Here is a 26,993-nt window from a genome sequence, read left to right as displayed (position 1 = left end):
ATTCAAAAAAACAGCATTAAATCTTTACTGTGTAAATACAACTTAAAGGAGTTGTCTGAGTATATATAATCAGAACTAGAGATGAGCGAATTTTTGAAAAATTAGATTCGGCCGATTTGCCGAATTTTCTGAAAAAATTTGGTTCGGTACGAATTTATTGACGCTGAATTGCTATTAAAAACTAATATTTCTGGTCTACAGAGAGCCTCAATAGGGGTGTAGAACACTTTGCCTTGCTGTAACTTGCATAGGGTGTGTGCTGGGTTTGTAAAATAATACTGTTATTCAGTATGACATGCAGATCAGAGGCGTCGCTATCATAATAATCACTGTCGCAGAATGGCACAATGACAGAGCCTGGAGGTGGCATCAGTATGGGGAGACCATATAGTGGCTGAACGACACAGCGTGGAAGTTGAGGCAGCATGAGGAGAGCATATGTTGGCTGAATGACACAGTGTGGAGGTGGTAGAAGCATGAGGAGACCATATAGCCTCAATAGGGGTGTAGAACACTTTGCTTGAAAGTGTACCGGTGACAGAGTGGTGCGGTGGGTGGCAATTCCAGTACCCGGTGACAAAGGTGGGTGAAAAAAGGTCTGATGCGGAGGAATGTTTGTAACTGGGGAGCAGCGCCTTAAATCTGTTTTGAACTGTCCATATTTGTAAAGTGTTGGTGTGGCACCATGGTCAATCTACTCTGATGCATCAGGCATTGGTGGGTGGAAATTCTGGCTGATCCATGCCTGATTCATCTTCACAAAGGTCAGTCCCTCCACATTTTTCGTGGACAGACAAGTACTCTTTGGGGTGAATATGGCCCCCACCGCATTAAACACCCGCTCTGATAGTACAATTCTGGCCGGGCAGGACAGCTTTTCCAGGGCAAACTCTGCTAGTTGTGGCCACAAATCAAGTTTGGCTGCCCAGAAGTCCAGCAGATCTTCAAGGTGTGTTGGCATGGGCATGTCAAGGTATTCCACCACCTGCTGGTTCAGATCCTGCTCTGGGTGTACCTGCTGCTGAAGAGTTGCTTCACTATGCGGGTGAAGAAAGGTACTAATAAGCGACTGTAGACTCAGGCTGCTGCTGATGGAGCTGGTACTGCTCCTGCCACCCCACCCCTCCCCAGCAGCCATGGCAGTGGAAGGTGAGTGCAGTGGGCCCCTCGAGTCAGACCTGCGAGAGGATGGACGACGGCGCCAATAGGCATCGACCAACTGACTACGTAGGATGTGTCTGTAGTAGGTTAGTTTGTCCTCCCTCTCAGTGGGTGTAAAAAAGGCCCAAATTTTGTGCTGGAAGCGAGGGTCCAATAAGGTGAAGAGCCAGAAGTTATCCCGCTGCCGAATGGTGACAATTCGGTGGTCACTACGCAAGAAACTGAGCATGCATCGTGCCATTTGTGCAAGTGACTCGAAGGGACTCCCTGCCTCCATCTCCACTGCATACTGCCACGGAGTGTCTGGGTCCTCTGTCTCGCCTTCCTCATAACCCTCTAGCTCCTCTGGCTGCAACTGCTCCTCCTCTCGTGTCAGATGACAAGAAAAAACGCCCATTTCGCGAAACCTAAACTGTGCTCCACTGTGCCCCTCCTCCAGTTCATATATGAAAAAAACGCCCTAGGATAGTAAGGGGCCAAAATCAGATACATTAACTAAACCCCAAGGCCGAAGCCCGGGGTGTAAACCCCTATTGCTTGCCCCCTAAAAATTAACTTTTATTGGTATTTATTAAAATATGTTTCCCCAACAAAAAACCATTAAAACTGACAACCATGTGATCCAAATGAGTCAGTAGAAGCGTCTATAGGATCAATGTCCTCTCAGATGTAAGGTAGCCCTGCAGTGGCTGCCTATTGAGGGGATCACACTGGTGTCGCTTAAAACATGAACACAATTGCCGCCTCTACATGTTTCGCCGCCTCCGCGGCTTTCTCAAGAGGCAATGGTGGCAATGGCAGCTGCCAAAATGGCGGAGGGGGTATAAATAACCAATCCCTCTGATGTCATCAATATGGGCCCAGTCATGTTCTCCAATGTAATCCATTGTGACATACATTACCGCTTGGGCAACCAATGAAGTGTAACTTGTAATCAACACCAGCTGTGTGCAGGGATAATTCACCAATGCGGGACCTGAATTACCTGATCCGGCGGTCCCACGTCATGCTCCGTCATCAATTGATGTCAGCACTCGCTGCCGACATCATCCAGATGCGCGGCGCATGTCAGAAGCCGTCTGCGGAGAACTTCAACCATCCGCCGGTCTGCTGAAATCAGCTGCGCCTGCGCCAATGTCTCCCCATATATTCGCCGCGCATGCGCTAGAACTTAGAAAAAAACAGTGACTTGATGCTCTCTCTTAGTTAGCAAAAGATTCTAAGTGCCCTAAATCAAACCCCTGCCTAGTATATAAGATACACACGGCCAGCTCTTACAAATGCCAATATATAGCTGTCAGAAGGGCACGAAGGAGAGAAGGGGGAGAAGGGGGAACGCATAATCATTTATCTCACCGTTTAATCACCTTGTTATGATATAGTCATTTATCTCATCAATTAGTAACCTTGTTACGATGTTCCCATTCAAGAGGTAAATTAACAAAATACCGCGGGGTTGGTAAAAAGAGGAAGGGAAAAAATAATAAAAAAGTGGGGTATGTAATCATTTCACATTGGGCATATGACTTCCTTCTCATGTGCCAGCTTGGAACACGATAAGTAGCTCAATACGAATTCCAACTATTCCTCAAAAAGTAGGGACTAACATAAGGCAAAAAGGGGGGGGGGGGGGAAAAAGGTTATGACAAGGCTACCAGTGCGAAAAAGAGTAGAATTATTCCTATTTCTATTAGGTCAATTGCCAACCGGCTGCTACCAAAAATTAGTAAATATAATTTGGGGAAATTAATAATGTGCACTTGTTTTTATTATTTTAGTATATGATCTTATAGAAAAGCTGCGAAAGAAAAACCTTCATTCAGGCCCAACGGTGATTGACTACGTAGTCGCCAAATCCATCTCGCCTCTTCTTGTAAGAGGCGAGTGTCTATGTTACCTTTCCGGGGTCCTAATTTTAATTGGCAAAGACCAGCAAACTTAAGATCCTCCAATCTCCCATTATGTGTTGCGAGCATGTGCCTCGCCAAGGGGGTATCCTTACCCGTTCTAATATTGCTAAGGTGTTGTGAGATCCTTTTCCTTAGCTCTTGGCTTGTTTTTCCCACATAGATTTTGGGACATGTGCATTTAGCCACATAGATGACATTATGTGAGCTGCAGTTGATGAACTGCCTAATTTGATAGGTTCGCTCATCTACCGGATTAATTATCTCTTTAGTCTTGTGGACATGCCGACATAAGTTACAATGTCCACAGGTGTACATACCCACTGTCCTCGTTTGTAGCCAACTCTCCTTATTGGCTGTAGTTCTAAGATGACTATGTACCAATTGATCTTTGAGGTTAGGGCCTTTGCGGAATGTCACGCTCGGAGTCTTGCCTATGACTGGCAAGAGATCCATGTCTCTTGCCAGTAAATGCCAATGTCGTTTAAGGACAGCCATAACTTGATCTGTATGGCCATCGTAGGTGCCAATGCATCTAACTTTTTTAGAAGCATCGGCTACCCTTGTTTCTGTTAGTAGTTGATTCCTTTCTGAGTGACAAGCTCTGTAATAGGCTCTCTTCAGATGCTTACGGGGATAACCCCTCTGTCTAAATCGTTTAAACAGGTTCGAGCTCTCCTGTTGGAAATTGGTTTCTTCAGAACAGTTCCTCCTTGCCCTGAGATACTGACCAACCGGGATACTCTTTTTAAGAGACCCCGGGTGCCAGCTATCCCAGTGCAGGAGGGAATTAGTAGAGGTGGGCTTGCGATAGATATCCGTCTGGATATGATTTTCCTCATCGATGTAAATTCTCAGATCCAAGAAATTGATGCTTCTACCTCCGATCTCCGAGGTGAAAGTCATGCCAATATCATTAATATTTAATTTGTTAGTGAACTCCTGAAAGAGTTCAATCGGTCCGTCCCACAATATCAGGACGTCATCTATATATCGTCCAAAAAATAAAATGTGCTCTGTGTATAAACTCAACTCATCAGAAAAAACAAACGTGCTCTCCCACCACCCTAAAAAAAGATTTGCATAATTTGGTGCACATGAAGCCCCCATAGCTGTGCCTTGTGTCTGGTGAAAAAAGGTGCCATTAAATAAGAAATAATTATGTGTAAGAATAAATTCCAAAAGTGCTAAAATGAATTTATTGTGCCCGTGAAAGCGAGTGCTCTTGGTGCTTAAGTATCTGGAGACTGCTGCAAGTCCTAGTTGATGCCGTATATTGCTATAGAGACTCTCAACGTCCAGACTTGTAAGTATGGTAGTATCTGTGACAGTAATGTCTGTCAGTTTGAGGACCGTGTCCTTAGTGTCCCGCAGATAAGAAGGAAGTGTAGTGACAAAGGGTGAAAGTATGTGATCCAAATAAAGACTACCCCCATGTGTGAGACAGTCATTCCCCGAAACTATAGGTCTACCTCTAATGGGAATTGTGGACTTGTGCATTTTAGGTAGTGCGTAAAACGTGGCTATAGTGGGACGGGGATTGAAAATAAATCTAAATTCGTCTTCGGAGATAAATCCATCATCTCTAGCAGTAACCAGAAGGGCCTTTTCAACAGGAGAGCTCGAACCTGTTTAAACGATTTAGACAGAGGGGTTATCCCCGTAAGCATCTGAAGAGAGCCTATTACAGAGCTTGTCACTCAGAAAGGAATCAACTACTAACAGAAACAAGGGTAGCCGATGCTTCTAAAAAAGTTAGATGCATTGGCACCTACGATGGCCATACAGATCAAGTTATGGCTGTCCTTAAACGACATTGGCATTTACTGGCAAGAGACATGGATCTCTTGCCAGTCATAGGCAAGACTCCGAGCGTGACATTCCGCAAAGGCCCTAACCTCAAAGATCAATTGGTACATAGTCATCTTAGAACTACAGCCAATAAGGAGAGTTGGCTACAAACGAGGACAGTGGGTATGTACACCTGTGGACATTGTAACTTATGTCGGCATGTCCACAAGACTAAAGAGATAATTAATCCGGTAGATGAGCGAACCTATCAAATTAGGCAGTTCATCAACTGCAGCTCACATAATGTCATCTATGTGGCTAAATGCACATGTCCCAAAATCTATGTGGGAAAAACAAGCCAAGAGCTAAGGAAAAGGATCTCACAACACCTTAGCAATATTAGAACGGGTAAGGATACCCCCTTGGCGAGGCACATGCTCGCAACACATAATGGGAGATTGGAGGATCTTAAGTTTGCTGGTCTTTGCCAATTAAAATTAGGACCCCGGAAAGGTAACATAGACACTCGCCTCTTACAAGAAGAGGCGAGATGGATTTGGCGACTACGTAGTCAATCACCGTTGGGCCTGAATGAAGGTTTTTCTTTCGCAGCTTTTCTATAAGATCATATACTAAAATAATAAAAACAAGTGCACATTATTAATTTCCCCAAATTATATTTACTAATTTTTGGTAGCAGCCGGTTGGCAATTGACCTAATAGAAATAGGAATAATTCTACTCTTTTTCGCACTGGTAGCCTTGTCATAACCTTTTTCCCCCCCCCCCTTTTTGCCTTATGTTAGTCCCTACTTTTTGAGGAATAGTTGGAATTCGTATTGAGCTACTTATCGTGTTCCAAGCTGGCACATGAGAAGGAAGTCATATGCCCAATGTGAAATGATTACATACCCCACTTTTTTATTATTTTTTCCCTTCCTCTTTTTACCAACCCCGCGGTATTTTGTTAATTTACCTCTTGAATGGGAACATCGTAACAAGGTTACTAATTGATGAGATAAATGACTATATCATAACAAGGTGATTAAACGGTGAGATAAATGATTATGCGTTCCCCCTTCTCCCCCTTCTCTCCTTCGTGCCCTTCTGACAGCTATATATTGGCATTTGTAAGAGCTGGCCGTGTGTATCTTATATACTAGGCAGGGGTTTGATTTAGGGCACTTAGAATCTTTTGCTAACTAAGAGAGAGCATCAAGTCACTGTTTTTTTCTAAGTTCTAGCGCATGCGCGGCGAATATATGGGGAGACATTGGCGCAGGCGCAGCTGATTTCAGCAGACCGGCGGATGGTTGAAGTTCTCCGCAGACGGCTTCTGACATGCGCCGCGCATCTGGATGATGTCGGCAGCGAGTGCTGACATCAATTGATGACGGAGCATGACGTGGGACCGCCGGATCAGGTAATTCAGGTCCCGCATTGGTGAATTATCCCTGCACACAGCTGGTGTTGATTACAAGTTACACTTCATTGGTTGCCCAAGCGGTAATGTATGTCACAATGGATTACATTGGAGAACATGACTGGGCCCATATTGATGACATCAGAGGGATTGGTTATTTATACCCCCTCCGCCATTTTGGCAGCTGCCATTGCCACCATTGCCTCTTGAGAAAGCCGCGGAGGCGGCGAAACATGTAGAGGCGGCAATTGTGTTCATGTTTTAAGCGACACCAGTGTGATCCCCTCAATAGGCAGCCACTGCAGGGCTACCTTACATCTGAGAGGACATTGATCCTATAGACGCTTCTACTGACTCATTTGGATCACATGGTTGTCAGTTTTAATGGTTTTTTGTTGGGGAAACATATTTTAATAAATACCAATAAAAGTTAATTTTTAGGGGGTAAGCAATAGGGGTTTACACCCCGGGCTTCGGCCTTGGGGTTTAGTTAATGTATCTGATTTTGGCCCCTTACTATCCTAGGGCGTTTTTTTCATATAGTTGCTAGTCGGAGATTTAATTCTCATCCTTTGCCCATTTATCCTTACTGGAATGGCAGGTTTTCTGTCACAACAAATTAATGTAGACAGTTTAGCTGCGGAAGCCCAACAAGTTTTTTCAACGGGCAATCTACCACCAGAGCAAAATAATATCCAGCAAGCTTTTAGGAATCTTTCTAAAATCTATAAGAACTATATTAGGTCCTGGTGGGAAGTTAGAAGTTTGGACACCTACTTCCAACAAAGGATTGTATACAGGGGATTACGTATCCCTATTACACCTAGCTCCCACCGAGAGGATCAGGACTTCATTAAAGGCTGGGAACAGATCCTCACAGAGAACTCGCTCCGCATGATTAACTATCTGTTGGAGTATGAAAAAGTACATCTAAACAAGGTTGGTCAGGATCTTGATACCCAGCTGAAGGCAATTCAAGGATTCAGTGCTCACCCTGAGTACAGTGTATTAGAATCCAAGTTACAAAACCATCTTGAACAGTTTAAAAACGAAATCAAAGATAAAAAACATAAGAAATATATCAGAGACTATACCGACTTTGCTCAGAATCAAGTCTATACCTATCGTGGTTATAAGACCTCTTTTCCACAGTCTAGAAACCAACAACAAACACAACTGTACAATAGAGGGACTGACGTCTCAGAATCTGAGACGTCAGGTACAGAAGGTCTTTTATCAGACACGAATAGCACACAACGTCCCTATCAGAAAAGAAAGACCAAATATCATAGATCTAAACAATCTCAAGCTAAACGTACTCCTCCTTCGTATACCACCATACAATCTAGAGGAACTTTTCAAAATAGTTCAAGATGTCCCACGAATGGCATGCAGACGACTGGCATACAGATGACAAATATACCAAGCGGGCCATCTGGTCCACAAGTGACAAATGCATCCAACTCGGGCTTCTCCTCTGCCTCTGTGCACTCATCTATGGGGGGCACATCTGGGCAAGGCAATATAATGACATCTGGGACAGAACAGGTGGTCAACATCCCGCAGGGTTCACGAGGTGGCCCGATACATACAGTGGGCAACCCAATTACATTTATTTCCCAGGGGCTATCATCCCAGATAAACACTGTACCAAATACCTCTTTTTTAGGGACACTCCCTTCACTTTTTCCACCTCCGACACTTTTCTAACCAATGTAGGTGAAAACAAAGAAACATCCCACCCTAAAGATACACTTCAAATCTTCAATATCTCTAAATACGCCCTTAATGAGGCGGAGAAATCTCTATTGGGCAAGGGCTTGTCCTTTACTCCAGTACCGAGATTCGATCATTTCACCTGGGTGAAGGATGTTAACCTGTTTGCACGCAAATTGGCGTTGCATAAATGGCATACACAAAGAGAACGAGACTCTAGATTACAGCTGCAACAAGATGAAATGGTTAGACATATTTTACACGAATTATTATTGGAAAGTGAAGGGAATGACCCAGGCTTTGAAGCACCCATGACGGGACTCAAACCCAAATCCAAACTGACTCCTTGCTTCTCCCAGTATCCAAACATTGACATTTTTGTTGACATTGTCACTCAAGAGATAAGTAAGATCCGACCAGAAGGGAGAAGAATTAACTCCAATTTGGAGAAGGAGGAACAACTAGCCCTAACCACATTAAGAAACAATGAGGACATTGTGATTAAGCCCAGTGACAAGGGCGGCAATGTGGTTGTTATGGATAGATCAAAATACATTGAGATGGTAACGGACTTACTGTCGGACCATACCAAGTATGAGAAACTGAGATCAGATCCTACTACAGCCTATCTACAAGAATACAAGGCCCTTCTGGTTACTGCTAGAGATGATGGATTTATCTCCGAAGACGAATTTAGATTTATTTTCAATCCCCGTCCCACTATAGCCACGTTTTACGCACTACCTAAAATGCACAAGTCCACAATTCCCATTAGAGGTAGACCTATAGTTTCGGGGAATGACTGTCTCACACATGGGGGTAGTCTTTATTTGGATCACATACTTTCACCCTTTGTCACTACACTTCCTTCTTATCTGCGGGACACTAAGGACACGGTCCTCAAACTGACAGACATTACTGTCACAGATACTACCATACTTACAAGTCTGGACGTTGAGAGTCTCTATAGCAATATACGGCATCAACTAGGACTTGCAGCAGTCTCCAGATACTTAAGCACCAAGAGCACTCGCTTTCACGGGCACAATAAATTCATTTTAGCACTTTTGGAATTTATTCTTACACATAATTATTTCTTATTTAATGGCACCTTTTTTCACCAGACACAAGGCACAGCTATGGGGGCTTCATGTGCACCAAATTATGCAAATCTTTTTTTAGGGTGGTGGGAGAGCACGTTTGTTTTTTCTGATGAGTTGAGTTTATACACAGAGCACATTTTATTTTTTGGACGATATATAGATGACGTCCTGATATTGTGGGACGGACCGATTGAACTCTTTCAGGAGTTCACTAACAAATTAAATATTAATGATATTGGCATGACTTTCACCTCGGAGATCGGAGGTAGAAGCATCAATTTCTTGGATCTGAGAATTTACATCGATGAGGAAAATCATATCCAGATGGATATCTATCGCAAGCCCACCTCTACTAATTCCCTCCTGCACTGGGATAGCTGGCACCCGGGGTCTCTTAAAAAGAGTATCCCGGTTGGTCAGTATCTCAGGGCAAGGAGGAACTGTTCTGAAGAAACCAATTTCCAACAGGAGAGCTCGAACCTGTTTAAACGATTTAGACAGAGGGGTTATCCCCGTAAGCATCTGAAGAGAGCCTATTACAGAGCTTGTCACTCAGAAAGGAATCAACTACTAACAGAAACAAGGGTAGCCGATGCTTCTAAAAAAGTTAGATGCATTGGCACCTACGATGGCCATACAGATCAAGTTATGGCTGTCCTTAAACGACATTGGCATTTACTGGCAAGAGACATGGATCTCTTGCCAGTCATAGGCAAGACTCCGAGCGTGACATTCCGCAAAGGCCCTAACCTCAAAGATCAATTGGTACATAGTCATCTTAGAACTACAGCCAATAAGGAGAGTTGGCTACAAACGAGGACAGTGGGTATGTACACCTGTGGACATTGTAACTTATGTCGGCATGTCCACAAGACTAAAGAGATAATTAATCCGGTAGATGAGCGAACCTATCAAATTAGGCAGTTCATCAACTGCAGCTCACATAATGTCATCTATGTGGCTAAATGCACATGTCCCAAAATCTATGTGGGAAAAACAAGCCAAGAGCTAAGGAAAAGGATCTCACAACACCTTAGCAATATTAGAACGGGTAAGGATACCCCCTTGGCGAGGCACATGCTCGCAACACATAATGGGAGATTGGAGGATCTTAAGTTTGCTGGTCTTTGCCAATTAAAATTAGGACCCCGGAAAGGTAACATAGACACTCGCCTCTTACAAGAAGAGGCGAGATGGATTTGGCGACTACGTAGTCAATCACCGTTGGGCCTGAATGAAGGTTTTTCTTTCGCAGCTTTTCTATAAGATCATATACTAAAATAATAAAAACAAGTGCACATTATTAATTTCCCCAAATTATATTTACTAATTTTTGGTAGCAGCCGGTTGGCAATTGACCTAATAGAAATAGGAATAATTCTACTCTTTTTCGCACTGGTAGCCTTGTCATAACCTTTTTCCCCCCCCCCCCCCTTTTTGCCTTATGTTAGTCCCTACTTTTTGAGGAATAGTTGGAATTCGTATTGAGCTACTTATCGTGTTCCAAGCTGGCACATGAGAAGGAAGTCATATGCCCAATGTGAAATGATTACATACCCCACTTTTTTATTATTTTTTCCCTTCCTCTTTTTACCAACCCCGCGGTATTTTGTTAATTTACCTCTTGAATGGGAACATCGTAACAAGGTTACTAATTGATGAGATAAATGACTATATCATAACAAGGTGATTAAACGGTGAGATAAATGATTATGCGTTCCCCCTTCTCCCCCTTCTCTCCTTCGTGCCCTTCTGACAGCTATATATTGGCATTTGTAAGAGCTGGCCGTGTGTATCTTATATACTAGGCAGGGGTTTGATTTAGGGCACTTAGAATCTTTTGCTAACTAAGAGAGAGCATCAAGTCACTGTTTTTTTCTAAGTTCTAGCGCATGCGCGGCGAATATATGGGGAGACATTGGCGCAGGCGCAGCTGATTTCAGCAGACCGGCGGATGGTTGAAGTTCTCCGCAGACGGCTTCTGACATGCGCCGCGCATCTGGATGATGTCGGCAGCGAGTGCTGACATCAATTGATGACGGAGCATGACGTGGGACCGCCGGATCAGGTAATTCAGGTCCCGCATTGGTGAATTATCCCTGCACACAGCTGGTGTTGATTACAAGTTACACTTCATTGGTTGCCCAAGCGGTAATGTATGTCACAATGGATTACATTGGAGAACATGACTGGGCCCATATTGATGACATCAGAGGGATTGGTTATTTATACCCCCTCCGCCATTTTGGCAGCTGCCATTGCCACCATTGCCTCTTGAGAAAGCCGCGGAGGCGGCGAAACATGTAGAGGCGGCAATTGTGTTCATGTTTTAAGCGACACCAGTGTGATCCCCTCAATAGGCAGCCACTGCAGGGCTACCTTACATCTGAGAGGACATTGATCCTATAGACGCTTCTACTGACTCATTTGGATCACATGGTTGTGAGTTTTAATGGTTTTTTGTTGGGGAAACATATTTTAATAAATACCAATAAAAGTTAATTTTTAGGGGGTAAGCAATAGGGGTTTACACCCCGGGCTTCGGCCTTGGGGTTTAGTTAATGTACCTCCTCCAGTTCAGCCCCCACAGGGCTCATGTGGCCGAGAGATGTAGGCGCCATGTCTCCAGTGCCCTGACCAGCCATCGTTTCCAACACGTGCTGTAGGAAATGAAGCAGTGGAATTACGTTGTTCATCCCCCTATCCGCTTAGATCCTCAAGAAATCGCTGATGGTTTTTCTCTGTTTTTCCAACATATGGAGGGTGGAATTCCAACGTTATATCACTAACAAGAAAAGGGGGCCTAGCCCAAGAGGGAAAAGCCACCACTGGTTTGTGAAAGATACATATACACCAACAGGAGAAAACCAGTAATGAAAAATATACTTTATTTAACGAACATACAATGCGACATACATTTAAAATGTAAAGGAATATAAAATCAAGGCACCACAGGAACAGCTGCAGAAAAGTGGAGAAGGTACAGTAGGTACAGATACATGGAGTACAGGGAAAATGCACTTAGAGCAGGTATAAATGGCAAAATTAGCACAGAAACACAAAAGATCCTGCCATTCACTGCCTACCTACCACCTCCAACCCCAACGTACGTTTCGCTTGTGCTTCGTCAGGGGGTGTCACACAATTCTCTCTCAATCTCACTCCCTTCCCTATCAGTGCTTCTAGGCAAAATTTGTACTTGAGCTGATTTGCTGCTGTTCTGTTCAACACAATGTGCAACACACTGCTCTCTGTCCCTCTCTGTAATAGAACGCTGTAGTGACTAGGAGGTGAATCGCTGCAGCAAGAATGCATTTCTGTGGAACACACACTGCTCTCAGTCCCTCTGTGCAACAGAACGCTGATGTGACTAGGAGGTTAATAGCTGCTGGAAAATAGCTTTTCTGGCCAACATACAGTGCTGTCTGTGCCTATTTATCTCTCTGCTATGAAAGGCTGAAGTGACTGGCCGCAATGTGGCTGCCAATTATATAGGGCTGTGACATCACAGGGGTGACTGGCTGTTGATAGGCTGCATGCTTCATGTGATTCAGGGTCATCCCGTCTACCCTTGTTCCCGCATTCCCAGGATTCCTTGACCCATGTCCTCACATGTGGATCCGCCATTTTAGATGCCCTGGAGCCTGGACCACACTAAGTGGAGTTTAATGAAGTGATTCACGCGATCGAATCGCGCCGATATTCGCATTCCTTGCAAATCAAATTTTTCCTGAATTTCGTAATGAATTCGAATTCGTCAGATTCGATTCGCTCATCCCTATCCCCAGCCACCCAATAACTCTCTAGTTGATGGTAGCTGGCAAGGCTGTACTGGGACACTATAGCAACACTACTAAATATTGCAATTTGGTGCACAGGTGGTAAACAGGCTCAGACTGTCCCACAGTGAAACAGAGGGCCTCTGAATAGCGCTAAGACATGTCTGGATTTTCTAAAATTTTTACAAATTTATAGGAAAAAGTATTACAGTAGATTAGTAGTGCTTCTCAATATAAATGTAGAAAATGAACAGAGCATTCACCATCAGTTGTCGTGCACAACGATTTTTTATTCCATCACCAGGGAAGTCATAAAATGTGCAGAAGATTAGAGCAGATACGTGCATTAGGAGGGGGGAACCCCATCCCCATGTACTCTCCTGTGTCTTACCCACTGCACATTGTATGACATACCAGGTGATAGAATAAAAGTTCATCATGCAAGACAACTGATGGTGAGTTCCCCTTTCATTTTCTATGTGGTCTGGTTTTACAGTGTATTACACTATGAAACAGTAATCACTGAGCCTGGACTGCACTAAATGGAGTTTAATGAAGCGATTTGCATGATAGAATCACGGCGATATTCGCATTCGTTGAAATCAAATTTTTCCTGAAATTCGTAATGAATTCAGATTCCTCACATTCGATTTGCTCATCCCTAATCAGAACAACAGGGTGGAACAAGTGGTAAAGTTTACTAGCTAGATGTTGTTGTTGGCTTCTTTGAATATGAGGAGTTTTAGAAACAGGCTAAATACAATGTACATGGTGTGGTTATTTTGCATCATGTTGATCATGATGGATCAGTTAATAGATTCTGTTCATTTCTATGAGATTTCCACTGATGCCAAACTGCATCTAATCATTCTTTACCAGTTCTGTCTTGATCACCTTTTTTGACAACATTTTTACAGCATTTTTGAAAAACTTTTTATATATATTTTTTTTATATATTTTTAAACACATTTTTTACTAATCATTTTACACTTTTTAAGTCCCCCTTCTATAAGCAGTTATTTAATTGTGAATTCAATTCATTGCATTGCTATTGTGATGCATTGATGCACTTAATTTATTTGTGATCTGCTAGTGCATCCATCTATGGCAGGTTGTAGAAGCGGATCTGTCATGGCAGGCACCAAGACCTTGGGCTGCCATGAACAATGGGTCCCTGCTATCACGTCATGAGGAACTGATCTGACCCTCTGAACACCAATGATGCAGCATATAACTGTTTTAAGCATGACCAGAGAATGTTAAAACAGTTATATTAGTGTAAACCAGTACCAAAGTACCATAGCTTTAACATGGGTTCACACAATATTTTTATCAGTATTTTTACACCTTTTCCTTGGACCTAATCCTTGCTTTGGCTAAATATACTAACAAAATATCAAATGTGTACCCTCAGGCTGAATTCACACATTGGGGGGGGGGGGGGGATTTATCATTGCGTAAATAAAGTTATTTTTACCCCATTTTCCTGGGCATTTGTCATGTGTATTTTCCCCACATTTATCAAAGAGGCACACACTCTTCATGAATCACAAAGTAGCTTAGGCCCCTTTCACACTACAGGTATCATCCTGTAAAAACCTCCATTATTATTCCCGGCAAAAAGTCCTGAAAACGGCCATCAAAAAATCCCATTCATGTCAATGGGATTTTTTGACCATCCTTTTTTTATTCGTTTTTACTAATGTCTGTTATTTTGGCGGCAATTTTTTTAACATCCGTTTTTTGTACTTAGCATGCTCAGTACAGCTTTACAAAAAAAAGGGTTAAAAACCTGATTAAAAAAACCCGGATGTAACTGGTAATAACGGATGATAACGGATGAACAACATCAGGTTTTTTAAGAAATAAAACATTAAAAATAACTGATGATGGTCATCAGTTATCATCCATTAATACCAGTTATTGCATCTGTTTTTTTTCATCCGTAATTGTAAAATAACAACAATAAAAAAGCAGGATGATACCTGTAGTGTTAAAGGGGTCTTAGAAGTTTCTATGGGTGGGTTGGGCTGACATGAGATTGCATAAAAATTTCAATGCTTGTGCAAAAGTGTTGCAAAAATTAGAAAAGTTGCAGTTGAGAAATCACTGACCACTGCAAGAAGCCTACCATGTCAGTTTACAAAATTTTTAGACTTTTTCGCAAAGATTTGCAACATTTTACCACCCAAAAACAGTAAAACCAATTATGAATTCTCTTCATTGTGTTTTGGCTGCATTTATAAACTGCAAAAAAAAAAAAATGAATTGTTAAAATCACATGCATGTGCAAGCAAAACATGAAAGTCTTTCTTATCATAAACAACCTGATTAACCTCTTAACAATCCATCATGGGGCCCTTAACCCCTTAAGAACACGCACCGTAAATGTACTGCGCTGCAGTGGGTAACTTCACGCGCATACTTATAGCGAAGTTATGAAGAAAGTGCAGGAACTGCACAGTTCTGCAAATCCACCCCAGCTCAGATTTCCCTGTGTGGCAGAAGATTTATAAAGGGATCAGCTCCCTTAAATAAATCTTCTGAGAATACGACAGTAAAAGGTGTAACTACACTTGTCATAATAAACTCCCCCACCCCCAATGTGTGAATCCAGGGTTCGCAAGTAGTACTTTTGCTAGTATTTTTAGCCCAAGTTGGTCAGAAACACAAAAAAGGTGTAAATCTTTCCGTTATAGTTTTTCTCTGTATTGGTTTCACATCTGTTTTTTGGCTAAAATCCTGACCAAATTACCGGCATGAACCCAGCCTTCAAAAAGCAGAACAGAGTTCCTAGAAAACTTCCCTTTAAATGATTTGTGATCTGATTTACGACTATAGAGCTTGCAGACTACGTCTGATCCACAGGCAGCCTGCTCGTCTTTAGACACAGTGCAGTGTATACAAAATATATTAGATATAAAAGAATTGCAAGTATTGGTCAGGATCAATATTTTGAGCAACAAAATGAAAATGAATGTATCTGGAAATAGACCCTATTTAAATTTTTTCCTCTGCCCCAGCCACTAATGGAATTTTTCTTTAATCTGGCAGAGTAGCCTGCTTTTACACCCAATAGACAAGTAGGCTCAGAATATCCATGCCAGTAGCCGTATGACGGAAACTATCCCATAACCATGGTAAATAATGCTGCAAAGGCTGCAGTAAAATATGGATTACATGGAAACATGGGTTTTTGCCATAACTTAGTAGAAACTCACAAAGTATTTAAAGGATTCTCCAGAAAAGGCTACAAAAATAGTTATGTCTAATAAAGGTCTTAAAGGGCCCTGTAATGCTTTTATTTCATATATTCTAACTATAGTTCCTTTTCCTTCTCACAGTGGTCACAGAGGAGGTGCTTCCATACCTTCAGTAGTCACAACACTGCTACAGATCCTTCTCATCTAGCCATAGCAGTGCATTTCCTTCTAATTTCAGTAGTCATGACATTTTTCCTGTCTATCCCCTGTAATTATATCAGTGTCTCCCTCCCCCTTTTTCTCAAGGGGAAAGCACCTTTATCCTGTCCTGTGTCATAACAACAGTGGCCCTGGTTTATTAATCTGTCCGAGGCAAAAAAAAAATGGAGTTATTCTGCTCATAACAACCAATCACAGCTCAGCTTTCACCTTACCAGAGCTTGTTAAGATATGAAAGCTGAGCTGTGATTGATTGTTATGGGCAAAATCTCTCCAGTTATTGTCAGGGAAAGATTAATAAGTTTGGGCCAGAGTCTCTCTTCTACTACAATACTTGTAGCAATGCATTCCCCCACATTATCCCAGATGCCACAGCAGTATTTCCCAATAGGTACAGCTGTACTTCCACCTTACCTTAGGTAATCTACAAAGCTCCCCCTTCCCAAAGTGAGTTTAGCACGGTCATTCTCGTTGTCCAGTGGTCACAGCACCACCACAATTCTCTTTAAATTGCCAATACTGAGACTTGCTCTATGCTTAGTAGTCACAGTAGTGCCACCAACCCTAGTCACTATGGTTCCTTTATACTAATAATCCAATAGGATCTTTTCTTATAGTGGCAGCAGGACACTTTTACCACTAGTGGTTATAGCAGTGCTCCTCTCTCCATAATTCACAGTTGATTTGCCTTACTGGACAGAGAAACATTGCATTCAACAGTTCTCTATCCATCTCAGGTAGATGTCTGCATCACAAATGATGTCACCAGACATTAAATGGTGGGATCAGCTTTGCTATTAATAATAAAATACAAGAGGGAGAAGAAAAGCCCCTTAAACCATGAACATGAATTAATCCAATATATACACACATATATATATATATATATATATATATATATATATATATATATATATATAAAATACCTTGCCTAATCATTAGGTGCAAAATGTCTTATGAGCCACATTTATTTAAATACTTATAAATCAATATTTTAGATCTAAAACTAGTAATAATAAGATCAATACTTTATATTTTGTCTGCAAAATCCGTATGACAAATGATAACCAGCAGGATTCTTCTTTAAACAGTTTATCCACTTTGGACAATCCCTTTCTTAGATGGGTTCCATAGGGTTTCATAGGGATACCAGATCACAGAGTATCCAACTGCAGGGACCACCAGTAGGCAGCCGTCCATAGAGTTCCATATGGATACCAGATCACAGAGTATCCAACTGCAGGGACCACCAATAGGCAGCCGTCCATAGGGTTCCATAGGGATACCAGATCACAGAGTATCCAACTGCAGGGACCACCAATAGGCAGCCGTCCATAGGGTTCCATAGGGATACCAGATCACAGAGTATCCAACTGCAGGGACCACCAATAGGCAGCTGTCCATAGGGTTCCATAGGGATACCAGATCACAGAGTATCCAACTGCAGGGACCACCAATAGGCAGCCGTCCATAGGGTTCCATAGGGATACCAGATCACAGAGTATCCAACTGCAGGGACCACCAATAGGCAGCTGTCCATAGGGTTCCATAGGGATACCAGATCACAGAGTATCCAACTGCAGGGACCACCAATAGGCGCCGTCCATAGGGTTCCATAGGGATACCAGATAACAGAGTATCCAACTGCAGGGACCACCAATAGGCAGCCGTCCATAGGGTTCCATAGGGATACCAGATCACAGAGTATCCAACTGCAGGGACCACCAATAGGCGCCGTCCATAGGGTTCCATAGGGATACCAGATCACAGAGTATCCAACTGCAGGGACCACCAGTAGGCAGCCGTCCATAGAGTTCCATAGGGATACCAGATCACAGAGTATCCAACTGCAGGGACCACCAATAGGCAGCTGTCCATAGGGTTCCAGAGGGATACCAGATCACAGAGTATCCAACTGCAGGGACCACCAATAGGCGCCGTCCATAGGGTTCCATAGGGATACCAGATCACAGAGTATCCAACTGCAGGGACCACAAGTAGGCAGCCGTCCATAGGGTTCCATAGGGATACCAGATCACAGAGTATCCAACTGCAGGGACCACCAATAGGCAGCCGTCCATAGGGTTCCATAGGGATACCAGATCACAGAGTATCCAACTGCAGGGACCACCAATAGGCAGCTGTCCATAGGGTTCCATAGGGATACCAGATCACAGAGTATCCAACTGCAGGGACCACCAATAGGCAGCCGTCCATAGGGTTCCATAGGGATACCAGATCACAGAGTATCCAACTGCAGGGACCACCAGTAGGCAGCCGTCCATAGGGTTCCATAGGGATACCAGATCACAGAGTATCCAACTGCAGGGACCACCAATAGGCGCCGTCCATAGGGTTCCATAGGGATACCAGATAACAGAGTATCCAACTGCAGGGACCACCAATAGGCAGCCGTCCATAGGGTTCCATAGGGATACCAGATCACAGAGTATCCAACTGCAGGGACCACCAATAGGCGCCGTCCATAGGGTTCCATATGGATACCAGATCACAGAGTATCCAACTGCAGGGACCACCAGTAGGCAGCCGTCCATAGGGTTCCATAGGGATACCAGATCACAGAGTATCCAACTGCAGGGACCACCAATAGGCAGCCGTCCATAGGGTTTCATAGGGATACCAGATCATAGAGTATCCAACTGCAGGGACCACCAGTAGGCAGCTGTAATCTACATAGATACTGGGTAGAAGTACCTGGTCATATAGATTCCAAACATAGACTCTAGCTCTGTTCTCAAGCTTTAGGTGGTTTCAATAGTTGGACACCCTGCGATCTGACACTTATGCCCTGTACTGTGAATAGAGGATTAGTGTTTTAACTCGGAAAATACCTTTTCATTGATGTTATTCCAAACCACAAATAAGTTTTATTGTGTTATTTGCCTCTCTACACAGGAAACAGAAGATGAAGGCTGGTGGCAAGGGGAACTTAATGGGAAAACTGGTCTGTTTCCAGATAACTTTGTGATACTGATACCTCCAAACTCACAAATTGTAAGTGTGTGCAGTTATATTGGTTGGTAAAGCAATGACCATCCGATGACCTCATGTTGTCTGTTACGGATTTCATTGATCACATTTGTAAATTTTTTTATATTTTGAAAAAAACCTGTGTTCATGAATGATTTCCAGTTCTAGTTTTTTAGTGCCAACCTGTTCCACAAAATGTCAAAATAGCCAAAGATCTGGACAATAAGCTCAAGAGACCAAGCCAATGGGAATACCATAGGATCCTACAATGGGTCCAGACACATTGTTCATCATCAAGAAATAATAACTTCAAAATTCTATCACACACGCTGGTTCTAAACTAGGTAGCATAATGTACATCCTACAGCTGAACTCAGTGCTGCACAACCACACAGTCTTAACCACTTCCCCCTATTAAAACACAGCAGAGCAATAACCTGTTGCAATACAAAGAAAACCATCACACATCATGGTATTAGTTTTTATGAACCTCTCAAAGCCTCTTGATATTCTTACTGTGTGCTCTTACAGTTTGTACAGGCTGATAGGTAAGGATGTGCAATGCTCTGGTATCAAATGTGCAGAAAAAAACAAATGATGATGATTTTGGCTAAAATATTATGTATTTGTTAAATAGAGATAAAGCTGTAAGTTACTATGGTATTGCTCCCTTGGAGCAAAAATGTGCATGAGGGCAGAAAATGTTCCCTCTCTAATGCAGGCCATAGGTGACTACCCTGCATGTCAGTGTCAGAGAACATTGCGCCTGGCAACGTTCCTGGAAATGTTTTCTACTGGAGACCACATATGCTGTAGAATCCCAATTGTAGTTTATGTATACAGAATTTCTCAATTTAATGAAATAAAAACAACTCAAAAATGCTTAGTCCATAGTATGTCAGTAAGGCTTACTGGATCATCTACTAAAGCAGTGTACAGATTTGCCTTTTGAGAATACTTGCCATTTAGAGCTATTTATTAAAAGGGTTATCCTAGCAGAGAAAACATTTTTCAAGGGGCTTGGGTGCCTTATAAACAAAGGATGCTCCCCTACTGAATGCCAGGACGGTTCTGCTGGTGCCCACTTAGTCAGTCACTGGCTACTGTAGTGAAACATCTCAGACAGTGACTGGCTGAGCAGACATTTCCAGTGTGTTGGAAAGTCAAAGGAAGGGATGAGAAGTAGGGACCCGGGTACTGTTGGAACTGTAGAGGCAGAGGAATGGTGGGTAGTATGCTTTATTTTTTATTTTATTTCTAAGACACCCCCCAAGCCTAAAAATAAACCTCCTAGAAAAACTCCTTTAAACAGATAATTATAGACATGTATATCACTTAACCCCATAGTTGTAGCTGGTCTATTGCTGGGTCCTTGGGTCCAGAGCCTGGGCCCACAGTAGGATCCTTTAGTGTTTTCACAGACATGTCCTGTCATGCTACAAACCAGCAACATTATTTACTTATGTCCTTTTGTATTTTTACCCTCTGCAGAAAACCAGCAAGCCTCCAACACGAATTGCCACAGTAAAAGGACCAGGTGAGATATGGACTTTAATAAAAATATTTCTTAAATAAAATATTAATGTTTGCCATGAACGTTAGATAAATGTTAGTCAAACCCACTGATTTTAGCAGTCCACTAGTATGAGGGCCTCCCAAATCCGATAGCAGATGTCGAAAAAAAAGGATCGGACATGCTGGACTTTAACATGCCTAATCCTTTGTTTCCACATGAGATAAGCCAGAGGAATCTGCAAAAAGCATAATGCCCCCCCCCCCCACTACATAAAATATGCATGCTTGTCTGAACACCATCTTAGTTGTATCATAACTTCTGTTATAAATATATTCAGACTATGTTAAGATATATTAAGCTGGTTGTCTTATCTGGACAACCACTATCCATATGTCATATACTGTACTGTACATCACAGAGAGAACCTGCTCAAAGAGACCATGAATTACATACAGTTCATCTGGAATAAGAAATATATGGCTCTACAAGGCTTTGTAAATATATAGTGGCACTCACCAGGTACAATGTAAAAACTTCAACTTTATTTAAAGTCCAATAAATACGATGCAGGCACGGGAGAGCAAACAGAAGAGCTCAGAAGAGCCCACCAGTGACAGCTGTTTCATAACATACGTCAGCTGTTGGCTTTCAGGGATTTTATAGGGATTTGAAACTATCCCAGCCTGGCATGTTTTCATAGGAACATTCCTCACCTAAAACAGCTAAAGGGGCAGCATACTAACATACAGTATTGGACTACTCAGCAAGCAAGAAAAACCTACTGACATTTACAGAAAACAACATTAAAGAACAAAGATGTTTCATATCAATGGTAGACCTAAATCCCATCCTGAGTCTTTAAAAGAGGTTCTGCAGTAACTGGAGAGCATATTATAAGAAATAATGTATTCCCCTACTTTAATTCATAACAAAGTCACCCTGCAGTTTGGTGACCACCATAAATGTGCTTTGACTTGGGCCTATGGATTTTTTATGGTCATGACTAGAAATAAGCAGGACTGCCATCAGAGATTTTGGGGCCCCTTACACACTTTGAAGTCAGGCCCCCCCTTCCTGTGGCACACAGTGAGTTTTATCAGGGTATTGGGTATAAAAGAACATCTCCACTCCGGGGCAGTGTATTACTTCTGCAGTGATTTTATAATACAATCATACTGTATGGAAATAAAAAACCCTGTACACAGACCAGTATTACCACTCCTCACCTTGACCACTACCTTTAACCAGTGACTAATACTGCTTTATTGTTATTGAATAAAAACCACTATACAAAGACCAATATCCCCTCATAGAGGGACCACATAAAATAGATACCAGCTGTACACAAGTGCTATAGACTGTATAAGTGATTCCATATAGGTCATTACAGTTACATACTCACGGGGGCATCATCTCTGATCAGAGTCCTTCAATTTTCTCTTTCTTCACCATCTGTCCTGGATAATCATGAAGACGTCTTCCGACCAAAACTTGTCTCCACCGAAACTGCCTGACAAACATATTAGGCTTTTGGCTAAAGCACAATTCTCACCTCACAATACAAACCCCCTATATGTATTTAACTGCCCCATATAGTATTAGGCCTCAACATTGCCCCCATAAAGTATTATGCCAGAAACATTGCTCCCATAGAGTATTATGCCAGAAACATTGCTCCCATAGTATATTTTGTCCCTCATTGTGTCCTCATAGAATACTGTATGTTGCCCCCTCACATTGTCCACCATAGTATATTATGCCCATCACATTGCCCCATAGTATATTATACCCGTCACATTGCCCCATAGTATATTATGCCCCAAACATTGCCCCCAGAGAATATTATGCCCCTTAAATTGCCCCAGTAGTATATTATTTCCCCCATTGTATATTATACCCCTGACTTTGCCCCCATAGTATGTTATGCCCCTCCCCATTGTAAATTGTTTCCCTCATATTGGCCCCCATTGTACATTACTCCCTCATATTGGCCCCCATTGTACAGTACTCCCCTCATATTGGCCCCCATTGTACATCATTCTCCTCATATTGGCCCCCATTGTACATTATTCTCCTCATATTGGCCCCCGTTGTACATTATTCCCCTCATATTGGCCCCCATTGTACATGACTCCCCACATATTTGCCCCCATTGTACATTATTCCGCTCATATTGGCCCCCATTGTCATTATTCCCCTCATATTGACCCCCCATTGTCATTATTCCCCTCATATTGGCCCCCATTGTCATTATTCCCCTCATATTGGCCCCCATTGTCATTATTCCTCTCATATTGGCCCCCATTGTCATTAATCCCCTCATATTGGCCCCCATTGTCATTTCCCCCCTATTTTGGCCCCATTGTCATTATTCCCCTCATATTGGGCCCCATTGTCATTATTCCCCACCCATCCCATTGTAGATTACTCCTCACACCATGGAAAATACAATAAAAAAAACTCACATCTCCTTCGTTCCCCAGCAGCTCCCGCCGCTCCTCTTGTCTATTTTTCTTCTTTCTCTTCCTGCATAGACAGCCTCATGCAGAGCTACTGCCGCGCATGAAGTCTGGGCTGGAGTGAAAGGATGGAGCCGCTGGTTCCATCCTATCACATCGGCCACCGCAGCTGAGCTCACGCTCAATGCTGTGTGCTTCTTAAAGGAGCACACAGTGTTGAAAGTTGCGGTCACTGGGGGATTCGGGACAGGTGTCCTACATCCCTTGGCGGCACTCCCCCTTCACCTGCGGGCCCGGTTGCAGAGGGTACGATGGTGCCCGCAGGTAAAGGATCTGGTTATGCCACTGCAGGGACTGTGCCGGTCCCATCATGGCAATTACCGGCGAATGGCAGCCTTAGGGTCCCGGGGCCCCTTGGGGCCAGGGCCCCTTACTGGGGTACCACCTGTACCCCCCTGATGGGGCCAGGGCCCCTTACTGGGGTACCACCTGTACCCCCCTTATGGCGGCCCTGGAGATAAGTAAGCTAAATCCTGAGAAGATTCGAATCGTACTTTATGATTTTTGTGGCTCGGCGAACACTCGAGCTTGAACCAGTTTTGCTCGAGCAGGCTGGAAAATAGCGCAAAAAAATGTAAAAGCATGGTTTTTTTGGCAGGTGGAAAATGCAGGGCACGCAGAGGGTGGTGAGATTACATCAGGGACATCAGCATATCATATGACAACACAGGCCTATTGTGATTTGCTGCTTACTGTGTTAGTCAACACAAAGGCCAGTACGACGCAGCAAGGGGGGAGGGCATCTTTACACAGATAAGAGTGCAGTGACATCACCCACTGCATGCAGTTAGCCGAAACTGCTGGACGGAGAGTGACAGGAAGAGAGAAGGAGGGAGACAGACAGAAGAACTAGGGGCAGTTAGTGATTAGAAAGATAGAGAGATACAGATTAGAAAGAGAGGGAAAAATAGAGAGATGCAGATAAGAAAGAGAGACCTTGTGTGTGTGTGTGTGTGTGTCTGTGAACAGGATTCAATCCCCATGCAAGAATCCTATAGGGGCTCCTATACACTAAAACAGCATATAAGAGGACATCCTAATCACAGCCTCTGAAGGGCTCATGCTTTGCTACCACAAATCCAAAGGCTCATACCTGCATGTACCTGAATTGAATAGTGTTCCTCAACCAGCTACAGTAGCCAGTGAGGTACAGTGATCTGTATCTAGCTCTGTAGTGTATATCCAGTTATGGTGCATTCCATATTATTCCACAAACACCCTCAGTACTCATTGTGCTGTCAACCATGTTGAAGTTACATCCATCTAGCCTGAAGTGTGAAGACAGTTCTGGTGCATCTCATATTGTTCCTGAAACACCTTCAGTACTCATTGTGCTGTAATCATAGATTTAACAAAAAAAATTCTGGAATCAGGTAGAATCAGTGGTCGAGTCGAGCACAAGCAGGATTGATGGTGGTAGGTGTGGTGGGAATACTGTAAGGCATCAAGGTGGCTATGCTGAGGAGGAGCACGGAGCCCAAGAAGTTCATGCAGAGAGTAGTGGCGTGGATGATGAGGAGTTTGATGTTGATGATGTTGTGGTGATGGACAGGATGTGGAAGCGTCACCACAAGGCTGTGTGGGACAGTTGAGATGCCCCACAACGTGAGGAAAACACTGCTGCTGCTGCTGATCCTCCAGATCGCTCCCAACTGTCTAACAGCCATGCTTCTTCCACAGGCAGCACATTTTTGGGATTTTCCTCATTTGTATAGTGCCCTCCTCCTCCTCGATCCCGTCAGTTATCCATTGGGGAATCCATGTCCTCAAGACAACAGTATTCTCCCAGTCACCCTGTTTTAGTGCGCCTCAATTCATACCTGGCCAATTTGTTGGTGGGGCAGCCCCTCCCATACTATCTTGTTGACTCCACAGCCTTCAAGCAACTAATGGGATGTGGCCAGCCCAGGTGGCGCATACCTAGTCAACATTATTTTGCAAATAAAGCCGTCCCTGCTTTGCACAATCATGTGGCGGAGAGGGTGGGTCACTCCATGAACTTATCTGCGTGCAGAACAGTGCATGCCACAGTTGATACTTTGAGTAATAGCTACGGCCAGGGGCAATATGTGGCCGAAAAAAGTTTTGCATCATTGGTGTGGTCTCCCCAGCCAGACCTGCTCCATTGCTGTGTGATTCCCCAGCCAGGCCTGGGCAAAATTCGAATTTATTGCATTTGCTTTTGCTGCTGGCCAAATTTAAATGGATTTTTTATCAAACCTGCTACTTCCAGCCAGGCCTGGACCTGTGGCAAAATTGTAATTGATTTAAAAGTTTTCTCAACTCTCCCTCCAGCCTGCCAGGCCTGGGTCACCTGGCTGACCAACTTTGAATAAAAATTTATGGTTTCTCAATCTGATGCTGTGCGTAGGCTACTACAACTTCCTCCAGTAAACCACTGCGACATGCTAAAAGTTGCTATTGCAACCTCCCTCCCTCCAGCCAGACAGGTGTTTAGAGCTGTTAGGCAGTGTTATAAACGTATTTAGAGGCTTATTTAATTGCCAGTTCAAGTCAAACCGAGCCGAACAGAACTTGTGATTAGAGATGTCGCGAATTGTTCGCCGGCGAACAGTTTCCGGCGAATTTAGCATGTTCGCGTTCGCATCGCCTGGTGAACATATGTGAAGTTTGATCCGCCCCCTATACTTTAACATTGCAGTAAACTTTGACCCTGTGAGTCAGAGTCAGCAGACACATTACAGCCAATCAGCAGCAATCCCTCCCTTCCAGACCCTCCTACCTCTTGCACGGACGCCATTTTACCCTCATTCAGCATGCTGCAGGCTTAGGAAGTGGAGGGTCAGAGAAGCTGCTCCTGCTGTATAGGGAAAGCGATAGCTAGGTTGCTGCTAAGTGGTGTATTCAGGGTCCAGTTTACTTCTAAAGCACTAGTGTAACATCTGCTTTAAGGACAGCACCCAAAAAAGCCGAAATATATCAGTCCGTGTGCCTTGCAACAGCTGGAGGCACCCTGGTTGGGAGGGAACCGCTGGTTAAAAGGGGTACTCCAGAATCAAACTTAAGTTCCTTCAAGCAACTAACTACTAAAGTATTCAAAGGGCTGAAAGATATCAGTCCGTGTGTCTTGCAACAGCTGGAGGCACCCTGGTTGGGAGGGAACCACTGGTTAAAAGGGGTATTCCAGTATAAAACTTAAGTTCCTTCAAGCAACTAACAACTAAAGTATTCAAAGGGCTGAAAGATATCAGTCCGTGTGTTTTGCAACAGCTGGAGGCACCCTGGTTGGGGACCACGGCTTAAAAGGGGAACTCCGCTGGCAAGCTTTTTTTCTTTAAAGCAACTAACTACTACAGTATTCAAAGGGCTGAAATATATCAGTCCGTGTGTTTTGCAACAGCTGGAGGCACCCTGGTTGGGGACCACTGCATAAAAGGGGAACTCCGCTGGCAAGCTTTTTTTCTTTAAAGCAACTAACTACTACAGTATTCAAAGGGCTGAAATATATCAGTCCGTGTGTTTTGCAACAGCTGGAGGAACCCTGGTTGGGGACCACTTCTTAAAAGGGGAACTCCGCTGGCAAGCTTTTTTGCTCATTGTCACACTAGTACAAATCACATTTGGTGTGACAGTTGTGCAAATTAAAAAAAATAAAAAACTTTTTTGGCTGTTAAATAAAACCAGTCGTCACTGTCAGTTCACGTC

At 43.3% G+C, this 26,993-nt stretch overlaps 1 protein-coding gene across 2 annotated transcripts in view; it reads left to right on the top strand.

Annotated features, from left to right (window-relative positions):
* SH3D21 (SH3 domain containing 21) overlaps positions 1-26,993 on the top strand; it is a 121,498-nt gene that overhangs the window by 44,034 nt on the left and 50,471 nt on the right. For both annotated transcript variants that reach the window (XM_056560615.1, XM_056560616.1), the window contains exons 9-10: positions 19,218-19,316; positions 20,784-20,829. In XM_056560615.1, coding sequence (XP_056416590.1) covers positions 19,218-19,316; positions 20,784-20,829 — 145 coding nt within the window. The remainder of the gene's footprint in view (positions 1-19,217; positions 19,317-20,783; positions 20,830-26,993) is intronic.

This window comes from Hyla sarda, chromosome 2, assembly GCF_029499605.1.
Source record: "Hyla sarda isolate aHylSar1 chromosome 2, aHylSar1.hap1, whole genome shotgun sequence".
NCBI classification, from domain to species: domain Eukaryota; kingdom Metazoa; phylum Chordata; class Amphibia; order Anura; family Hylidae; genus Hyla; species Hyla sarda.
Note: the sequence above shows the minus strand (reverse complement) of the source record. Positions and strands in the feature narration are given on the sequence as shown.